Source organism: Xiphias gladius, chromosome 2, assembly GCF_016859285.1.
Source record: "Xiphias gladius isolate SHS-SW01 ecotype Sanya breed wild chromosome 2, ASM1685928v1, whole genome shotgun sequence".
Classification (NCBI taxonomy): Eukaryota; Metazoa; Chordata; class Actinopteri; order Istiophoriformes; family Xiphiidae; genus Xiphias; species Xiphias gladius.
In genome coordinates this window covers 16,756,587-16,778,412 of record NC_053401.1, presented here as the reverse complement: position 1 = coordinate 16,778,412, position 21,826 = coordinate 16,756,587, and the positions used below count along the sequence as shown (strand labels likewise).

The window sequence follows — 21,826 nt, the reverse complement described above, 5'->3', positions numbered from 1 at the left end:
ATTTTCTGCATTTGTCAACCTTTAATAAGTGCTGTTTTAGCCTGTTACTCTCAGCATGACTTGCAGCTGAGTGAAGGAGGTCATAAAATATTAATGAGCAACTTCACATTCAGCCCACCTGTTTACATACACACACAAACGCACACACACATGCTCTCACACAAACACGTAACCTCACCCCACAGAGACATGAAAATGGCAAAGAATACAGTGGCAGGATTGTCGAAGAGGTGTGAAGCTCTGGCGGTGCTGCAGGCAGTGCTGAGCTGCCAGAAGTCACAGGCTCCGTCACACAGAGGACACATGGTGAAATTGAGATGCTTGTCACACATCTCCAGGCTGAGGAGGGAGAAAATCTAGACTTAAGTCGCAGAGCACCTAGATGTAACAACAGTAATACAATGGCGTTTTAGAATTGAAGATGGTACATGATATGTGAGAAACTTGCACCTAAAATAAATATAAGATTAATCTAAGTTCTGCATTGCTGTTTGTGGATTGAGTCCCACTAAAAAGACCCAAAGACCTTTGTGTCTGTTACATTTAACCAATAGAAATGAATGGAAATTTTAACATATAACCACAATACAAGGCTCATAGTATTCATAGTCAGTGAAGGCTGCAACCTTTTTGCTTCATGACACACTCGCACACACACTGCCAACCCTACCTTCTGTGTCTCTCCCACACAACCCTGACTAAAGCCAGATACAGCAGGTATCTGGGCTACCCCGTCTAGTGTTTGTATGGGCATGTCTGTATACATTTAAATTATGGATGGAAGAAACTAAAATTTTCTGCATCCTTCTAGTGTTACTATTTTAGCAAACATCAAGTTGCCTTTATCTCTTAGTGTATTCAAACTTACATCAGAAAATGAAAAATCTCCAATGGATTTTGTTAATTTTTTTGCAAATTATTTCAGCTGAAATGTGGGAATTTACAATAGTTTTCATCCACAACTGCAGCCGCAATACAGTTTGTAGTAAAACTTGGGGACTTCTAAAGTGGATTTAATGTGTGAATACAAATGCACATACCTGGGTATGTTAGTATCCACTGTCGCCACTCCGTAGCCAAACACAATGATCCCCACTATGGAGGCTGGTATGAGCAGCTGAGTGTAAACACCAAGCCATGCGAAGTACAGGCCGATCTTCTCCCCAAAGTACTTCCTGTCAGGTCAGATATCAAGGATTAAGGGATGAAAGTGACAGTGCAGTTTATGTTCATGGGCAGGGCAGACTGTGAAGAATTAAGCAGCACACAACACAGGTGTGAGAATCCTAATGCTTCATTTGATCGTAAAATAGAGTAAGAATACTGTAAATACTTTATTTAGGGTTTTCATTTATTGCGTCGATCCTTTAGGAAACACTTTCTTACAATTTTGTGTGCAATTCTGACTGTTTTCCTCCAATTGAAAGACCAAAGCCCCAAATAGTGCTTGCTAGGGGCAGTAAACAATGCCACAATGTTGATTTTAATAGTCTGTTAGTGGGGTACAGTAACCATAATACAGTGCAACTACTGCATTGCAGTAGCATGTGTATTGCTAATCAGACATAAGAAGTCCATGAATGTCATCAAGTTTCAAATTAGATATAACAAAATGTTAAAGCCTGGAAAAATCTGAGTTACTGAGGTTATTGATGTGATTTCCACATTTCCGTGCTGCAGGCATATTACCTGACAAGATCAATGGGCTGGTACTTGTAAAAGGCTGAGTATCTGGCCCACTCTTCATGCAGAACCTCACAACAGGCAGAAAAGAGAGATAGAGTCAGTGTGGGTCTATGGTGTCAAGTTGTAAGTTTACTGGTTGCAGCAAGCTGAAAATCAACAATAATCAAGCCTCGGAGGCAGAGATGATATGGAGACAGAAATATTCTGATTGGTTGAGTTAAACTTAAGTGGATGAAGCCAAAGAGCTGCAGTTTACATAACATTATTATGAAGCCAAGTGAAACACAGTAAGATGGGAGCAAGATAATATTATGGAGCCTGGCACACTTGATGCTGAAAGAATATCATATATCCACAATAAAGTATCTGATTTAACAGTCCAAAACAAGTATGCAACTATAACGATTGAATGGATAAAGAAGTTGCTGTTTAGATTTTTATTTATATTTTGACCAGATTTCTTTGTTTATCTTTTCTTTTCCAATTTGCTAACCTGCACTCCAAAAAAAAAACAGTTTTTGTTTTGCTACATCCTTTGAAATTTTAGTCAGTCAGTGAATTTGTTTTTTCTACCCTCAGACTGGCTCTGCCTCAGAGAAATGTTTATTGAACTTAAACTTCAATCCGTGACTTGGTTATGCAGAGGGGAAGGAGGAACAGTCTGAGAAATTAAAACAAAGAGTAAAGAAAGGAGATTAAGATGATACAGATGAAGCTGTTGTTAAGAAATATGGAGGTCCCCTTGCTTTTAAGCTGTTGGAAGTTTAAAAGTCTTGTACAGTAGACTTTCAGATGACAGACATTTTTGTCTACTAGTATACTAAATGGCTCCAGCCCCATATCACATTAGCAAGACACTTGGAGATTGGAACCGATGTACCTGTCTGTCGTTCCTCTCCTCAAAGTGTCCAATAACCCTATAGTCACCCTGAGGAGCAAGAGGAGAGGGTGAAAATCATGAGTGCTCACAGGCACAAAAGCACACAACGCACACTCATCTACAATGGACAGAAAACACACTGTACTCATTCACTCAAACTCACCCAAACATTTACAAACACACACCTTAAAACATTCACACACACAAACTGCAAAAATACACTCAATACAATAAAACAAAAACTGTCATAATACACTTAAAATGCAAATCATTCAACATCCAAAAATCTCAGTACATTTTTTCACAAATTTTACAAAAACACACTCAGATACAGAGGAGCAACCTTTTTTTTGCTGTGTGTTTTGATGACTCTCATTTAAACACTCCAAGTTATAAAAGGGTTCTGAAAACCTAAAAGATTTTATTTCCTTTTTAAACTACCAAACTGGTGATTTGGCATGTTTTAGCAGATTATTATAAACTCATATAACTTCAAAACAGTCTTTAGGTTTTGGATGAATTTCCAACTTTCATTGGTTTCAGTTTTTTTTCCAGAGGAAAAATCAATCTGCATAAACTTAAAAACTTGTTTGAGATAGGTAATTGGAAAAGTTATTTTATCACAAAATGCTAACTCAGTTGAGAGCAGAGACTGTACTGAGAAAGTTTCCATTCTCTGCAAATTGAGTATGGTAGTGAAAGAAATTGAAACCAATAGGCATCTCATGGGAATTTCAAACCTCACACTTACATCGTGAAGAGGGAAGGCAGCATCATACACGCCTTTAGCTATCAAAGTGCTGATGCCTGGAAAAGAGAGATTGAGAGAGAGAGAGAGCAGAGACATAAGAAAAACCCCAAGAGAGTATTTGAAAATCACTCCACGGTGCATTTTTAATGTACCTACTGTAAATCATCAACTGTATCCTCTGGGGACAAGACATGATATTTTAACCTTTATTTTGGCTTGAAACCTCAATAGGAGGAGAGTTTTTGTCTCAAAACTGTTTTGATATACCATACATTCAAGCAGCTGGTAATGTTTTGAGGTATTGGGATTGACAAATAACTGTAGACTTTTACACTTTTACACAACTGAGGAGTGAGTTTAGACAAAATGGCTCCAAGATGTGGTGTGAAATAAAGTGGTAGCCATTGTAAAAGGGCAGCTTCTGTTATTTATCTTACATAAATATTACATCAGAAGTTCAGTGTGCACTTCTGATGTAATATCTTATTGATTCCTAGAGAAGAAATCCTTCCTCTCACTTGCTCAGATTAAATGTCTTGCTCAAAGACAATTCAACTGAGCGGATTTGAACTTGTAACTTACTAAGTCCATTTCCTTTATTTTACCAATTGTACCTAATAATAAATCAACTCCTTATTGTTTCATGTCTGAAAATGGAGCACATTTTAAAAAAATTCAGACAACTTTTATTATAAATTGGTATTTGCAAACGGCTATTTGTGCCATGTATTATAATTTGGTATTTTGTGAAGCACAGACAGTAAAACACACCCCGCAAAACTCGGTTTCTCAGTTCAGGTGGCACATTTAGCCTTTGGAAAATTTCATGTGAGAAATGATGGCCTGACCTATGAAGGTCAGGGCAGACACTGACACATCAGATGACCTGGCACATACAACTGGTTCTTTCATTAAAGTAATTCATTAATTACCTATTAATGCCTCAAAAGGGACTGGGAACAAGGCAGTGATTAGCTGTACTATTAATCAAACACATACAATAGAATGAATGCTCATTCAACCAGCTAGAAAAAAGGCCCCTGCTTCAATCCCAGCCTGACCCAGGAAGTATGACCCATTTGTACCTTGTACAGGAGATATAGGAGAGCAACTGTGTGTGTGTGTGTGTGTGTGTGTGTGTGTGTGTGTGTGTGTGTGTGTGTGTGTGTGTGTGTGTGTGTGTGTGTGTGTGTGTGTGTGTGTGTGTGTGTGTGTGTGTGTGTGTGTGTGTACTTGTATGGCTATACATTGTGGGGACCAGCTTATATTTTAAACCAATGGAGTGAGGACACTTTGGGAAAGTGAGGACATTATGGCCGGTCCTCACTTTTGACACACCTTTAAAGGGCTGTTTGAGGGTTAAGACTTTAGGGATAGGGTTAGAATTACATTTAGGTTAGGGTAAGAGTAAGGGTTAGGCATTTATTTATGATGGTTAAGTCTAGTGTAAGAGGCTAGAAAGTGCATCTTGTCAGTGAGTATCCTCACAAAGATAGAAGTACAAACAGAGAAAGAGAAAATAGAGGTTTCTCTCCCCTTCTTCCCCTGCAGCTCCATCATTACCTGCTGGCTGAGACCTTCTGCTGTGATTGGCAAGCCAACCACACATATGGTGGATTCTCGAAATAAATGTCAGCTCATTTCCGTATGGGGCTGATAGGTCTCATAATGCAGAGGCAGCTGTTGTTGTCATAAAAATATACAGATATATAAACACTTAGCGAAGGCCTGATTTAATCCTAATGCAGAGGTGTCTGCATGACCTGCAGTTTATTTAGAAAATCTCCAATTTGTCTCCAATAATTTGTCTCTTACAGACAAAAAATAGTGCACTCACTTTTCAAGCACAGTATAGCAAAGTTAAGTCTTATTGATTTTTTATGTTTCATACTTTTTTGAAGTTTTGAGTCTTTTTGTTGTAGCCACTTTGCTTACAAACATCATAAACAACCAACACTGCTGCAGAGGAAAGCTTGGGCTTTTAATTTCTCATTGTCCAAATGGATGTCTGCAGTTGAAGCAAGTGTAAATGAGAGAAGCCTCTTTCTAGGAACCACCTGATCGGAACAGAGTGTTGCTACAAAGCCCAAACAGGCTCTGTCAACCATTCCCAAACAAATTAGAGTTAAAAAGATGTTGGCCTCATCCAATTATCCAATCATTGCACTCTTTGTTTGGGTCACCAGCTGAACTCCACTTCACTTCACCTCCCATTTAAATCCCAGCAGGCATATCAATATCACCTCCTAGTTCACCTGTAGTCTACCCCAAAAAAGTTCAATTGTATTTCAGCCAAACATTGCAACAGCAAATGATGTGTGACTTTAGCCTGGATTGTCAGAAAAGATGTTACTCAAGATTTCCCCTACACCCCCTTTTACTTTCTAATCTAATCATTAAAAGGGAATAAGTAAGATTTTTACAACCCCACAAAAGGGAAGAACCACAATAGGGCTGATTGAGATGTTGTTCATTCTCAGTGACTCAACTATTACCCAGCCTGTTGCTGGGATTTGAATTTTCCATTCTGTTTTGGAGAAAAACACACAATCCAATCAAGTTTCACGATACTCAAAACTCATACTGATTGGGATTTTGCACTGTACAATATATCCACTACAAAGGCTCATTTTATTAAGCCAAAATATTCGACTATCAAACCAGGTTATAATGCCAGTATTCATGACTTCTTTGGTAGATTTTCCTTGACCTTTGCACTTTTTAGTAAATTACCTCCAAAATGGGACTCTGCTATTTTAATCAATAACAGGCAGCCATACTTCAAGGGGATGGGAGGGGTAGGAGGAGGATTTCACTTTGTGTTGCTGCTATTCCTGCTGCCTGCCAACAGAGGTGGATAAAGTCATCAATTATTACCATCTTTTACTTGAAACAACACCATGGAAAAATCATTGACCTGTGTCAAATGTTTTTGCCTGCAGGAGGCACATTAAATATAGAATCAGTCCAACTAACTTCATTCATTTAGTACTGATCACGTCAAAGTCTACATATGAATATAAAAAACATACGGCTGGAAAAGGCTTGTATATATTCAGTTAACTCCTCCCAGACACAAACAAACACACACAGTGTTGCCCATGAGCTGTTTGGTGCCCTCACCTATGGTTTGACAGGTTCGTACACACACTGTTCGTCTCAGAATCTCGTACACCTAAGAAAGTTGTAGGAATGTTAGACTTAAGATATAAACCAATCCTGTACAAATATATCACATATGAGAAACAGATTAAAATATAGATGAACACTTACTATTCGACCCCTTGTAGCATTGTCAAAGAATGTTTCTTTAGATGTGATGTTGTAACTGAAAGAAATACAACTAGTGAATAAAAGCCTCTGTGCATGCAAATGTATGCATTGCATGTATGTAATTATTCACATGCAAACAGCATACATAGCTTTTCAATGCAAGCAATAAGTTAACAGGGGATCCTATTGGTCTACTCAACCTGCTAACTGATTACAACACTAAAATCTACCTTCTAAGCAGATCACCGGTTCTGATGATTCAAGATAAGAGTTTTTCTCAAATTATATGTGATAACATAGAATTCTATACTGACACATTGTTTACGATCACGCAGTATGTTGTAAGATACAAAGTTGACATGGCCACTTTTGCTAATGTTTTAGCATTGCATAGTGTATTTTAAAGTGATGACACAGACTACAGGAGCAACAATCAGTCAGACATGGAATTCTGTTCTTATCACTTGGTACATGTACAGTATGTGATCAAGAGTGCAATCTCCCAAAAACTTGTGTTTCATTAAAGTGAGCCTTTGTAGCTTTTGCTAAATAGTGTCCACTTGACCTCAAGATAACTATAGAGTAATGACAAATAGTGTAGTGTATCAGTAGCACAAATAGAGAGGTGTCATTAAGTCAGCAAAATGACTCAGTAATGACAGCTATAAACATAACCATCTAAGGTTTGCTAACATTAGCCACTTAAGCTACTCCTCTGTTAAAATCTAAAGTTCTTTGGTTTCTAACAGAAAGGAAGACATGGTGTGTGTGTGTGTGTGTGTGTGTGTGTGTGTGTGTGTGTGTGTGTGTGTGTGTGTGTGTGTGTAAGAATGACTATGCCAATAAGAAACAGAAAGAGAGAGGGAATTTGTTTTTGTATATATGTGTGTTTGTGTCTATGTGTGTGTGTCTCACAGGTGGAGTTTGTCCCTTGAGAAGCAGTCTGAGAGAAATTTGGTGCATCCGTGGTCCTGATGTGGTACTTTGGGCTGAAAAGGCTGATTTAGTTTCCTCCACACTGCGCTCATCCTGGACCCAAAACCACTTTCCTCTTTAAGTTCGTAACTCTGATGAAACACACAACATAAAATTAGTTAATTTATTACACAGGTGATTTCTGCTTATGTCCAAAGGACCTTACTGTTCTCCAGAAATGTAGATTTTTTTAAGATTGAGAAGCCCTGTAGGTATTAAACCCTAATTAAGCAGTAGTATTGCTATAATTTTAGTCACACACAATACATAGGAAATCGCCAAGTCCTTTGCAGGCTTGGTCTCTTTGTCTCTTCATTGCTAAATGTCTCTGTTCAGAAAGATGTTTTAATTTGGCAGCTTGACAAAGACGTTTTAACTCTTTGTGAGGGACTGAGGATAACCTGATATTTGCAATTGATATTTTAGATTTCTGAATAATTTTCTTCAATCAAATTCTATTGTTGCTGCAGAATAAGAATATACCAACAAACAACAAATGCACCTTGACCCAGAAAAACAATGTCTGTGTCCACTGACTGATAATAAAATTAAAACTGGTACTGACAGGTACTGATCCTACCGTTTTGGTGGGGACTTTAATCTTGAGAAACTCAGCCTCTCGACAGAGTACCGGCCAGGGCGCATGGAGACGAGTAAAGCTGGGGCCATGGGCCTTTAACTGAAAAACAAAGAAAACCTAATGTAAAGTTATAGTATAATGTTTATGTAACTGAATGCAGTCAGGACCCTAACAGAAAAAGGCATTTCTACGCAGTCACAAAATCAGCTTCAGTGAGGCCAAGTCAGTGTTTTATGTATAAATAAATGCTTGAGAGCTGCAAATGGGCCATCCTTGTTTCCTCACCCCAATAAGATACGAGGCACTCAGTTACATCCATTCCTGTATTATGCATGGGTGCCAGCTTTCACAATGGGATAATTACAGATTTGATTCCCCATGTTTACATTTTTCTTGTATACAAGTACTTTAAGAGTGTCTGGGCTAAAGTTTTCTGCTAATTTTTTATGCGCTAAACTTTAATGGTTTGGGAACTATATTGCATGTCTTTAGCGGGAGAGACCTCCATATATGCTACACTTCACTGTAGTCAATTGCTTATAAGCTGCTTCTACCTCCACATTTCAAAATTGGCCACAGGGAGCTGCAACTCAACATTTCAGACTGCACAGTGCTCAACTCTCCAAGTAATACTTTAAGTCTGAGCCAGGCATAACCAAACCCTGCAATTGGCCAGACCCAGTGAATCACTTTGGCTAACCGGACTGGCCAGCAGCATTACTCTGGTATTTATAAAAAGATACATTTAGCCTCTGTTCCTACAGCAAAACCTGGAGCTGTTTTCTTCACTGCTTTATTGTTGCAGCCTGTTCCTCACATATTGGGTACTTTTTTGTTGCTATTATCACCATCAAATGTGTTTATTGAATGTAACATCAAATCGTGAGAAACTTCTTGATAACATTGCGAACTGTTGAAACAGGGATTTGAACAGTGTTTTTTGATAATAGCAGTTCAGATGCTCTCAGACGGCTCTTCTGTCTTCGTCATTGCGAAAAAGGCCCAGAAACATTCAGCCCCTTCTTATGCAGTAAAACCATTATTCATTGGTAAATTCAGGTCATGTGAACACTGCAAATTAAACAAAGGTGGGTCTTATTTGTTTTTATTTTTTGTTTGAGGAACTAATTTAAATTCATCAAAAGCGTGTCAATAATTGTATCAAGCGTAAATTTTATGCCTGTATTTTTTTTATTTCCCTATATGAAAACATTTTTTGTTGTTGTTGTTCAGTAACTTTGGACATCTAATTAATATTCTAATTGTACAAAATTGATTAATTTGAATTTATTTCTGAGGATATTCTAAATTCTGATCTTAAAATTCAGAGGTGTCAGCAGTGAAACCTCTTCTTCCAAAATCTATGCAGCAGCCATTATGGAGCCAGGTTGCACTGTGAGTGCAACCAGAAATGAAAGAGAGCAGAGTCAGCGGGGGGCAACAGCCAGGTAACCTTACCCTCCTAAGCCCCCCGCCACCTTCTGTAAGAGGGGGGACTGAAAAGACAAAGATGGCGGGGCAAATGATGGAAACCTAAAACGATTCTTTCTCCTGTTTCGAATCCTACTCATGAAATCTTTCAGGAGGGGATTGTAGCCTGACAATTAGACTGAATTGCTATTTTGTTTCACTTCTTTATTCAGTCTGACATTGTGTTTATATTAGCCGTTTTCTGTTATCTTATTTCGCTCTAACCAATTAGTAATGAGTGACATCTTTGTCCCAAAAAATGTAATTTTCAGTCAAATGGAAGCTGCAGTTTAGGTTACTACAACACCCTTTATAGCCATATAGTCAATCTCATCTGCGATTAAAGTCACACTTGTCAGGGAACATGTAAATAATATATTAGTCTCATTAACTAGAAGAAATGTATTCGACCAAATTTAATTTCTATCTGCAGTCCTTGGGCCATTTTTGTGGTCATTTTTTGGTTCACATTTTTCTTGCTTTTTGCAGAAAAATGACATCCTCATTCTTAAACCTGCAAAGGTCTGGTTCGCTCAGTTGTTTCTCTAGTCACAGGAACAGCCATCAGTGAGCATAACACTAGTGTCACAGTTCATTCTTGCATTCATTCATTCTCTGCCTGCCTTTTCCACATCAAGTTTTTCCCTACCATAGAAAGACTTAGGCACTCTGTCTAGTGTTTTTGCGGAGCACCTTACGCCGAATGAATGCAAAATGGCATTTAGGCAACATATCAGAATTCATGTAAAAATAAAAGTGAAATAAAAGTTTCAGTCTCAGACTGAAAGGTAAGCTGACAACAGGACTGATCTGCCAAAAAACAATCAGCGTTTGGACAAATGTGTGTGATTGGTGTGTATGCTCATCGTCAAGCTAATCAAACAGCTGCCTGGATATTTTTCTTTACCATCGACTCGGATAAGCAAGCTGTCAGCCATTGAGAATGTAAGCCTCAACAAAGAATTAATGAAGTATAAACTCTTTTTGTTGGGGAGTAATTCTTGTGGATGTTAACTGTAGCAAAAATAGCTAGAGAGACATTTAAAAAAAAACAACAACACAGTTTTAAAATGCAGTTGCGAGCTTTCTCTGTTACCATAGCTTATACTAACCTAGATTTAACATTAGGTTACAGGTTAGTTTTACTGGTGACTAAAATAAACCCAAACACCAGCCAGAAACTCTAGGATCCATCCAGTTTTACTCTACAAATGAATAATGGTGATACAGTTTAGTTTAATTTCTTTCAACATAATATGTACAGAATATTATGATAAAATGGTACAGCTACATAACCTTCTTCACCTTTATACAGTGCCATGGTCCCCTCCCTTGCTTTCTCATACCCCCCTGCTACCACCAGCCACTTTGTTTTACCCACTTGCACAAATGAATTTAATTAATTAATTTCTCAGACCCCCCGGCTTCCTCCTCAGTGTCCCTTCCCTTCCTTTCTATCGCTCTATCAAAAAGCAGACAATATAAAAACATTTCAGCCTGGAGAAAGTTAATTAGTAGAGGGATTTAGTTGAGGGGGTTTGGGGGGGTAACTGGGACGCAGCCGGGGGCTTCTTTGGGTGGGTTGTGTGCATTGAGAATGAAAGGGTGATTGGTCGGGCAATGGGAGAAAAATTGAATCTAGAGAATAGAGAGCTATAGAGACAGTGACAGAGTTTGATGAAAGGAAGTAAAAATGGATCACACTGAGAATTAGGACAAAGACAGAGAGAAATACGAAGTAACACAAAGACAAAAACACCACAGGCTACCTGTTGAATCGCACCAATAAACATTCTGATCATTTGAGTTGAGTCGTTGTTTTCTTCATCCACGCAGCAAAATCTGCTGCTATTTGCTATTTGCCATTGATAACGAAATGTCTAGGGTTCAGAACTTTGCCAGAATATTGGTAAAATACCTAGTTTTAATTTAGTGACACATTCATTCACAACATTCTGCAAAGCACTTAATTCAGAACACTAAAAGAAGCAGCTACAGGTTTCTGTGGTAGACTAAAAGAGTTGTATTGGCAGTTCTTCTCATTGTATTCTGCAACAGATGTTACAGCTCTGCAGCAGAGTATTAAACTGTAAAGATTTTTGGATGGACCACAACAGCGGAGCCAGCCCTATAAACGCCAATGTCCGTTAGTAACTGAGTGCAGCATGACTGAGTGCTGAAGATACACCATTGGTTGGCTGGCTGAGTGTTGGAGTTTCCCCATTGGCTCAAATTGAATTGGCGCAAACAGTTTCTATTGCATCATGGGGGGGGGGGCGTTTACAGGCAGTGTTGCCAACTTAGTGCCTTTGTCACTAGATTTATCAGCTTTTCACTGACTTTTCTTCACAGAAGCACCTCGCAAATAATCTACCAATTTACCTAGTTTTTCATATAAAATACTGTTTATGTGAGCACAAAGAGTAGGAAAGAAGCAAACAGATAAACGGCGGGCCAGCCATATGCTAGGTTTTGACCTATTCTTGTTTTCACTTTGAGCTCATCCCTAATTTTTTCTTTGTTTGTTGTGAATGAGAGGTCGTGAGTGGTTAAAATGTTTTATTTCACTTTATAAATCAAGTGAGAAAGTAAACCTGTCTCCTAGCAAAAAAATGTGGGTAAAGAGAACTGGAAAATATGTTAATTTGTCTATATGTTTTGCTGCCTTGTAATAGATTCAAGACTTGTCTATGGTCTCCCGGAGCCCCTCTCCCAGTGCATTTTGGGATAGACTCCAGCCACCCCTTAGCATGGACTAATTAAGAGAGCTGGATACAGAACCACCACTCAACCTTGCTCCCAATTTGCCCCACTGGCCACTTGGGGTATTGCAATAAAATATCCCCCATGACCCAAAAAGCATTTTTCCTATAGACCAACATTATAAAAGAGATGCCTCTAACACAGTTGACAAGACAAATCCGAATTCAAACATATATATGTTAAACTCTTCCAGACCTTAAGTTATGTGTGGGACGTCATCACAATGTAAAGTCTATGGGACGAGTGTGAAGTCACAGGTAGGGCCAGCAGGAAAAACCCTAATGTGCATGTGCAGTGGGACGCACAATGCGGAAACAAACCCAGAGGTTAGAAAATGTTTTTGGTTCACAATTTGTACTAAACTGTATACTAGTATGTACTATAATACATCAATGCCCCCAAGAAAATGGATAGCTGAATGGGCTATTCAGAATTTCCAAAATAAAGTTTGCCTTGCTTCCACCTGAAAGCTTCAAGATACTAATATAGCATGTAGAATTACTTTATTTTTGTTTAAAGGATCATTTCGGTGTTGTGGGTCAAACACTGTCTTTTATTTTCACCTTCATGCATACTTACCAAGAATTACTCCACAGCATCAGAACTGTTGAAACAAGTGCCTGAAAAGCCTTTAAATCCAAGAGAAAAATGTGCACATTCAGTAATCATCGGTGTTGTGATTTTAATATTTTTTTGTAATTACTGCCATTTTTCTATAACACATTGGTCCAGCAGGACTTAAGCAAGGAGGTATAGTAAAGACAAGCAGGCTGCCTCCCTGCCACTAGCTAAGCGATTTGTGGGGTCAGACTCATTCTCTACCAAAGGGAAGTCCTACCAAACACGTAATCCTATTCATTCTGTTTCCCAAGCCCCAAGTCCCAACTCCATTTCTTGAATTAACATCTCCCCCTGATTTAATTAAGTGTTCTGAAAGAGGATGTCCTTAAGAGATCAAAGGCGAACTCAGTAATCCTCAGGCAATGTCAACAAGTTTGACATTTAAGTCCCGCTCTTTTACCAGCATTCAATTAATCTGAAGTTAAAAAGGTCGGAAACAAGCAAGAGAATTTACTTAAGTGCAATGTACAATAATTAAGGGATAAAAATTGTCCTTTGGGTTTGTTTTTCGTCTACTTAAAAAGGTTTAATATGTTAAATGTGTCTAACGTGATTTGGGTTACTTTTTATGAAATGGATATCTCTAGTCATCTAATTATGCAATAAAAACACATGGTGAACCCCCCAACTTGTCATGTCACATCCATCAAAACACTTTGTGTCAACCAAACAGCATAAATTGAACTCTACAAAAATGACTAAAAATCCTCTGCGCCTCCAGCCTCACCAAAAGAAGAAAAAAAAAAGACAAAGAAGTTTATGTCTTGGGAAATGTACATTTACAGGGATCCTTTGACTATGCCAAACCTGAATGAGAATAACAACTCTAACCAAACTGTCACTTAGTCAAATGGTTAGTTTATTCAGTGATTAATTAATTCATTGTTCATTCAGTTTCCTTATGTTCAACCTTTTGTAGGAAACAGGAGCATTCACATTCAAATGTGCAACCATTTTTAAAATTCAAAGAGATTTGGAATACAGTAACTTTTGAGGTCAATCATTCAATACCCAAATAGTGTTAACCAAGATATTGTACTAACCTTAATCCCTAAAATAGTACTACAATGTCCATTAAAACCTATTGGCACACATTTAATTCACCCATAATCCAATGCGTCAACACGTAATGCTCTGTCCCTGTAACCTTCATTTAGTTAATTTATTTTAAATTAGACTATCTTTCTATTGATTCATTCTCCACAGATAACCATCTTTTTGAGGCTGGTACTGCATGAACCTCCTAAATTATGAGGTGCATACATCACATAACTTTACTACATTATTTTGTTATGTGTTAAAAACAGACTGCAGCAACAAAATCTATTACTGATGAGTGATTAAGTGAGCAGAAAACCTACAGTTATTATCAGACAATGTTCTTTTTCTTTTACAGGACATCCTACAACCACATTTGGCTACACACTGATGGAAGGAGTGTGATTATGTTCGTCAATCATTTTGTCAGATTACCTGTCACTATATTCAAACGAGGGATATTGGAATGCAAGTTTACCTCTTTATACTGGCTGATCTCAGCAGCAGATTCAATCTACCCTTCAATCCATGAGATAAAATAAGGAGCTATCAGTCAGACAGCTAATCTCATCCTAGTTTAGGCTCCTTGGCCATGCTATCAGCGATCTGATTAATACTAGCCTGCAGACTGCACTCACTGCCAACTGACTGCTAACAAACAAACACACATGTACACACACAGCCACATGTATTTTGCAAAATAGGTATCACACACACACACACACACACACACACACACACACACACACACACACACACACACACACACACACATATATATGCCAGACCCTAGTCCTGTACATTAGTACGACACGGTAGAGGTCCAACTATCTTTCATTTGAACTGGTAATATTTCTTCCCTAAACATTGTACCCTACATATGAGTCCTCATGTTGGTTTACTGTTCTTGTTTCTAATACTTTGTATTATGGATGCCACATTTCACAAACTGTAAACTTCTGAAGTGAGCAAAACACTTAAATTTGCCAAATTATTCCTCTTGTTGTTTTACCAAGCACCTACTACACACACACAGCAGACACACAAAGACACACACACGCACACAGAAACCAAAAGCAGGAGTGTGAAGTCAGCAGCTGTGTTGGCTACAGCAACTAGAATTAAAGTCTAAAAGCACAGATTAAACCGTTAGGCCTTTGTTTGGATTGGGAATCCAAAATAAAAAGAATCTCCGTCATATTGGTGGTAGAAACAAAATGACAGAAACATCACAAGAAAAAGGTGTTTAGATTAGTCATGATTAGAAAACAGTAGCAAAGGCGTATTCAGTGGAGTGCCATTCAGCAGTCAGAACAGAGAATTAAAGCTTTAAAGGTCAATTTTAAAGCAGCATGAACAGACCTCGGCAGAGAGACACAAGTGTATTATATGAAGTGAGAGGAAATAATTATATCTTGTGAAAATATAAACTGAAATGCCATTCTGAGATACATGCAAATACTCTAAGCTCCACAACTCTATTAAGAGCGCTTGTAGTGGATGGTGCTGGGGAAGTGTTTCACATAATACTGCTGTTCGTGAAACCACTTACTGTAAATTTGTTCAGCTGTGCGTGTAGGAACACTACAAGTTTGGCTATATTCTGACTATGCACAACAATCACCAGTCTTTTAAATTTTTATTAGATGGCTGACATCAGTACAGAATATACCTATCGTTGGTTGAAGGTTTCCTTTATTTTTCTGCATGTTTTACATTCTGGATGAAGGAACAAGGCTGAATGACTCATCAGACTTTATTTTTTTCCCATTGCTTAGGTTTGGTTGCAGAAGTTTATTTACTCCCTTGTTCGTGTAGTGTTTCTGTAATTTGGTCAACAGCAGCAAGGTGATTAAGGAAGGCAAAACAACATGGTACATAAAACAGAAAAGGGAAATAAAACATACATTTCAAAGTGTTATGGAAACATATATATATATATATATATATATATATATATATATATATATATATCTATATATATATATATATGTCTACACACTGAGTCGCACCCACCACTTCCCTCTACTATCTGAGACATGTTCCTACGTAGGCGCACACCTTAAATAGCTCATGACAGTTACATCATATGTGTCAAGTCACTTAAATGTGTAGCATCTAGTCTGTGGATCAAACCACAGGCTGCTGGTTGATGTCTGACCTTATAATCCTGATTACTTTTCCAGGTATTGTGATGCAACAAATTAACCATAATTGTCCAACTTGATTAAAGGACAATACCAAACAGTTCAACCTCCTCATCTACTAACAGTTAAGCAAAGGAACATGCCAGTGGTTTTGTACATTTCTGAACATTATCTACTAATGCTATATATTTTACTTAAAGCTGCACTAATCAATGTTTTTGAAATAACAATGGAAAAATAAATAATATGTGTTATAGTGAAAATTTTTTCTGTCAGACGGATGAACCCACAGAGAGTTATCACTGAAATCTGCAGTCCCCCTCAGCTCTATGGACTATTTTAGAATTTTTTAGCACCTTGTTTTGGTTGTAAGGTCTGCAGCTTTACTGTTTTATTGGCTCTCAGCGCTCAGTGCTGTTTTCAGCTGTGGTATGCAAGTGTTTTCTCCCAAAATCTCTGATAAGCCCATTGTACACTACCATCCCAACAGCAAGCAGACAAAGTTTGTGATTAACTGATGAACATAGTGGAGCGTTTAGCAGCTAAAGAGCCACATGGGTTCCTTTCAATATTGGGAAAGACCAAAACAGAGCTAAAAGGAGAGTGCTTATTGGGCAAATCAGATGGCCAGTAACATGACTCCAAGTGAAGGCTAATGTTGCTTGCAACCCTGTCTCCTACAAAATCACATTTATATACAACTAATTTGCAACAGCAAGTCCATTTAGAAGAGTCGATGCAGAGTCTAATGTAATGCAGAGTCATTTACATTTTCTACTGACATTATGAGTTAATGTTGTGTTATTAAAATATTTGGCAAGTTGCAGAAATGTTGATGCTGAACATTTCAGTGAAATGTTAAGTGACAGCATATTTGTTTTCCTCCAAAATATCTGATCTTGCAGACAGTACAGTATCCAGCCAGCAATTACTTTTGTCACCACAACGTAACTAGGAAAACAAGCAATAGTTAGTAATATATAAATGTAATTTCTAGCAGATAGGGTTGCTGCTGGAGTCTGCTGTCCTACTTGTTTCCTAACGTGGTTGCTATATCAACTTAGGTGATAATACATCTGCAATATGTTGTGTTAACAGCTAGGTCTGTCAAAATAACTACTTTCATTGGAAAATATATATTGTTCCAGAAATAATTTCAATAAACGATAATATTTTCATTTTAGGACCATGTCATTTTATGCCACTGATACAATGATAATATAATAGCATAATAATGCTAATAAACCCTTTCCAGGAGCAATGAACTTTTAATTCTTAAGAATATTTAGACATTGGAATTGGAATGTGAAAAAAAATTAAAACATTCTAAATAAATTAAACATAAATAAAATAAAACCACACAACCAAAACAATAAATAAAATGGACTGTTAACAAAAATTGCATTTAAATAAATATTAAAGATTTGGCACAGAGGTAAAGACAGTCATTCGTTCCTTAACAGACAATATACTGTTGTATATTATATATACATATATACTGTATGTGTGTGTGTGTGTGTCTGTGGACACAAAGAGCAGACACAGGGTCAGAAGCAGTGCAATGAGAAATGACAAGCAAAATGCATCTCAGCATTTTTTTTTTTTAAATTTGGCTTGGTGCCTTGAAAGAAACGCTTAGAAAATGATCTAGGTCATGTCCTTATATTTTATGATAAGTCAATAATGTAATTATCGTGACAGGCCTATTAACAGCAAAAAATAAATCGGGTTAAAGTGTTGACTGTTGACTGCCAATGTCCTTGATGTCAAGGTGTTAGTTTATATTGCTTTTTTTTCACTTTTATTTCATATTTTATTTTTATCCTAATGTTTATTCAAATCTTATTCTTTTAATTGTCTATTTAATTCTACCGTTAAAGTGGCGATAGATAGTGACTTAACAGATATTTATTTAAATTAAAATCTTTGTCTCCTTGTATACACTGCAATGGAACATATGACATGAAAACCTTTAACCTTTAACCTTCAATACAATGGGCTCTTACATTAATAAATTAAATGTTCCTAAACTGATGCTACTACGCAACAGCAGCAAACGAACAGCTAATCTATCACAGTGAATAGTCTGGCAACTATTGTTGTAAGCCAATACAATTAATAGCAAGGGCTTTGTTAATGGTTCCATAAAGCTTTTCTTAAAAATCACTTTTAAACGCATTTAAGTGAAAGTCAACTAACAGCACTGCAATTTCATAAACTTGACTTATGTTGTGATAAAGACGATGTGTTTTTCTTTCTATTTTTCTTGTAAAAATTGCTGGTCAGGACTTTTGCATGAGCCTTTAAATCAGCAACAAAGATGAGTTCTCACTAAAATCCTAACTCTGGACTGCATTACCACATAATAGAGCTGTAGTCAACAAATCAACTATTCAATATCTACTATTCAACCAATCGACAGGTCGCAGGGGAAAAAAATTTCATGTTATCTCTAGATTAACTAAATCGGCCACAGTGCACTGAGTGCACTCTACCTGGCATTCTTATTAGCATAATGAATTAAAAGTATACATAACAAGCTAACTAATTTTAGCCTAATTATTTTATACTGAAATGATAACAACAGACTCAGACACAACCAGTGTGCACCTGCCCATATTCCTATGATTTCTGAAAATAGAACAGTATCAACTGGTGATCCGACCACAAGAAAAAAGTATCAACTGGTGATCCGACCACAAGAACTATTCAGGAATATACACTCAAAGCTTTTTAAGCGTTAAACACAAAAATTGATGGAGCCTCCTAACACAGACAAGGTAGCCTACCGTTTTTGATGATATGCCATGTTGGTTGTTGGACTGTGATATGCAAACTGCAGTATGAAAAGTTTACTTTTTGGTCATCGATTTTAACAAAATGCAGCCACACCAATGACTTCTTTGACATGGTTTGGAGCAGACCCCGAGTAAACACTCAGTAAATGTTTAATAAGTTAGCGTAATGGGGACTGTAGTCTTTCCCTCCCACTGTCGAAAATATGGTAAATGGACTGCACTTATATAGCGCTTTTCATGTCTTCTCTTTACACTACATGCCACATTCACACATTCATACAGAGCTTTTTTCTATACATACAGCGCTTTCTACACACACACCTATACCCACACACCGATACATCTCGGGCAATTCAGGGTTCAGTATCTTGCCCAAGGACACTTCAACATGCTTACTGGAGGAGCCGCGGATCGAACCACCGGCCTTCCTGTTGGTGGACGACCCGCTCTACCCCATGAGCCACAGTCCAGAATCCAGAATATGGATTCTGGGCCTTCGCTGACTACTAAATATGGATTAATCCTGGCATGCTATTGATGTAGTGCTTTTCCCCTTATAAAAGGCGATTGTCCGGCTATTGAGAATTTGGTCAGACAAGAGCATATCGACCAACCGATCGACCAGTCGACCAGAGACTACAGCATATGGACAGCAGAATATGGCCATACACACACACACACTCACCTCACTGTCTCTCTCTAGCTCCAGGCCAGCCTCCAGCAAGTTGGCCTCAAACTCTTGTCTGATCAGACACATCTCATGGTCACCTGTGTCCGTTGGCTCGTTCCCTCCTGCAGATCCAAGCTCCATGAACACTTCACCGACACTCACAGCCTCCCCTCCTGGCATGCCCCCTCCTTTTCCTGCTGCCACATCCGAGCCCACCAACTGGGGAAAGTTGCCGTTGGAAACAATAGATAATTGGTCTTGTGACATTGAGGTGCTGGCAGAAGATCTTACGGAGCTGTGCCGCCTCTGATGGAAGACCAGAACATAGTCAACTTTACGTTGGCCATCAGAGAAGCAAAGGCCTTCTCCGTTGCACTGATGGTTTGAAATTGAACCCGCGACCTGTAGGGAGCCAAGAGAAATCAAAAGGGAAAGTAAAATATACAGTTAGTACCAACTAAAGACAGTAGCATACAGAGCACCTTTAGGCAGTATGGTGTTACGTAAAAGCTTTTTGAATAAACTTAAACATCTACTGCACGTCAGCACATGCAAACATAAGTGGCTTTTGGATGGTTCTCAAAAACACTGAAGTGAGAACCTCCAAGAGCAGAGTGGGAAGTCAGCTCATCCTTGGCAGTTTTTATTCTTTATTTAGACAAAGTAGAGAGGGAAACTAAACATGGAGGACACAAGAGGGAAAGCTCTATAGGCTCTGGGCATGGTGGGGTTTTTTTAACTTCCTAAGAGCATGTTTCTTACTTATCAGCAAGACAGGTTTCTAAAATATGTTGTTATGTATCTATTGTGTATTAAATTCTGTTCTACTCTATTCACAAACTGTGTGTGTGTGTGTTTGTGTGTGTGCGCTAATTTTTATATTTTAGACTGAATTTTTATCTGTTAGAGACTAATAAACTGACTATCAATAACTTAAGCCAAATGTGTGTGTGATTTTGTAACTATAGCTTAACACCCGTCCTCTTGCTCAAAACCAGATGAATTATTGTGTTGACTTCTAGGCCTGACTACTAAATAAGCTAGCTAGCTTCCCTGATGAAAATCACTATGTTTTTATTTTGTTGAAACAATGAATGCAACAATTCTGACATAAATTAGTTGGATAAATAGATAGACACATGCCACAAATGTACAGTAAAGCTCTTGTCTAAAAGTCTACCAGAGAGTAGACCATATTAGCTTAATTTTTCATGGAATTTGGTCTGAAACCACTGTCACTGTGGACCTGCTATTTGTTTATATACATATATATATTTAAAAAAAAAAAAAACAAATATATACATATACATATATGTGTACATGTATGTGTATATATTAGTATATGTTACTGATAAAAACTTCAGACTTTTTGTTTAATTAATTTTAATTTTGTTAATTAATTTTCAAATTTGACCCACCAACACTAAGGGTGTAAACTCTTTTCGAACACAGAACACAGCAGGAGGGTTAACTAGATTCGCTATACAGTACTGTAAACATACAAAAGTCTATTATCAAGTAAAAAACAAATAATATCCTTTGGAAGTTTTGAAGGTATTCACCTGCTGTGACATAGGCTACATGTATTCAACAGGACACACAATGGTTGCTAAGCGTTTCTGTTTGCTGGTTTAGCCTAGCTAGTTCCACGAACGTTTCCAGATGCTTGTTTTGGTAAAAGCTTAACTAAACTTCTGGAGAACGCTCCCTGGAGGTTGTAAATCCTTTTCAGAACCTCACCTGTTGTGGTACCTTGCTGATACCATACAATTATCCGTTGCAATTATGGTGTCGCATTGAAAAGTATAATAATAATAATAATAATAATAATAATAATAATAATAATAATAATAATAATAATAATAATGTTAATATATGTGGTCTTATGTTTTATGTATATTGTATCAATAGTCAGCTAATGATATCAGACACCGAATCACTTCCTGAACAGTGGCTTATAATACATTTACTGTAAACAGCTTCGCGGAATTTGTAACAGTGTCGCTACGTGTAAAGTAGAAATTAAAACAGTGGGTCCTAAAATGAGGTTAACACAGATTGGTAACTGGTGTTGCAACGCAAGGCAAAGACAAGAAAAGCAACACAGTGGTGATGATAAGGTAGCGTACTGTTATACTTACTGAGATCTTGTCTTCATTCGGGGAGATTTGCAT

The 21,826-nt window shown here is 37.7% G+C and overlaps 1 protein-coding gene across 1 annotated transcript in view; it reads right to left on the bottom strand.

The window, feature by feature from the left end:
* The window catches only part of ano2b (anoctamin 2b), a 63,842-nt gene extending 42,016 nt beyond the window's left edge, over positions 1–21,826 (bottom strand). The window contains exons 1-11 of the mRNA XM_040143445.1: positions 21,794–21,826; positions 19,668–20,054; positions 8,146–8,244; positions 7,506–7,657; positions 6,591–6,645; positions 6,441–6,492; positions 3,318–3,373; positions 2,567–2,614; positions 1,690–1,754; positions 1,041–1,175; positions 179–339 (exon numbers count right to left, since the gene is read on the bottom strand). Of these exons, the coding sequence (XP_039999379.1) occupies positions 179–339; positions 1,041–1,175; positions 1,690–1,754; positions 2,567–2,614; positions 3,318–3,373; positions 6,441–6,492; positions 6,591–6,645; positions 7,506–7,657; positions 8,146–8,244; positions 19,668–20,054; positions 21,794–21,826 (1,243 nt within the window). The remainder of the gene's footprint in view (positions 1–178; positions 340–1,040; positions 1,176–1,689; positions 1,755–2,566; positions 2,615–3,317; positions 3,374–6,440; positions 6,493–6,590; positions 6,646–7,505; positions 7,658–8,145; positions 8,245–19,667; positions 20,055–21,793) is intronic.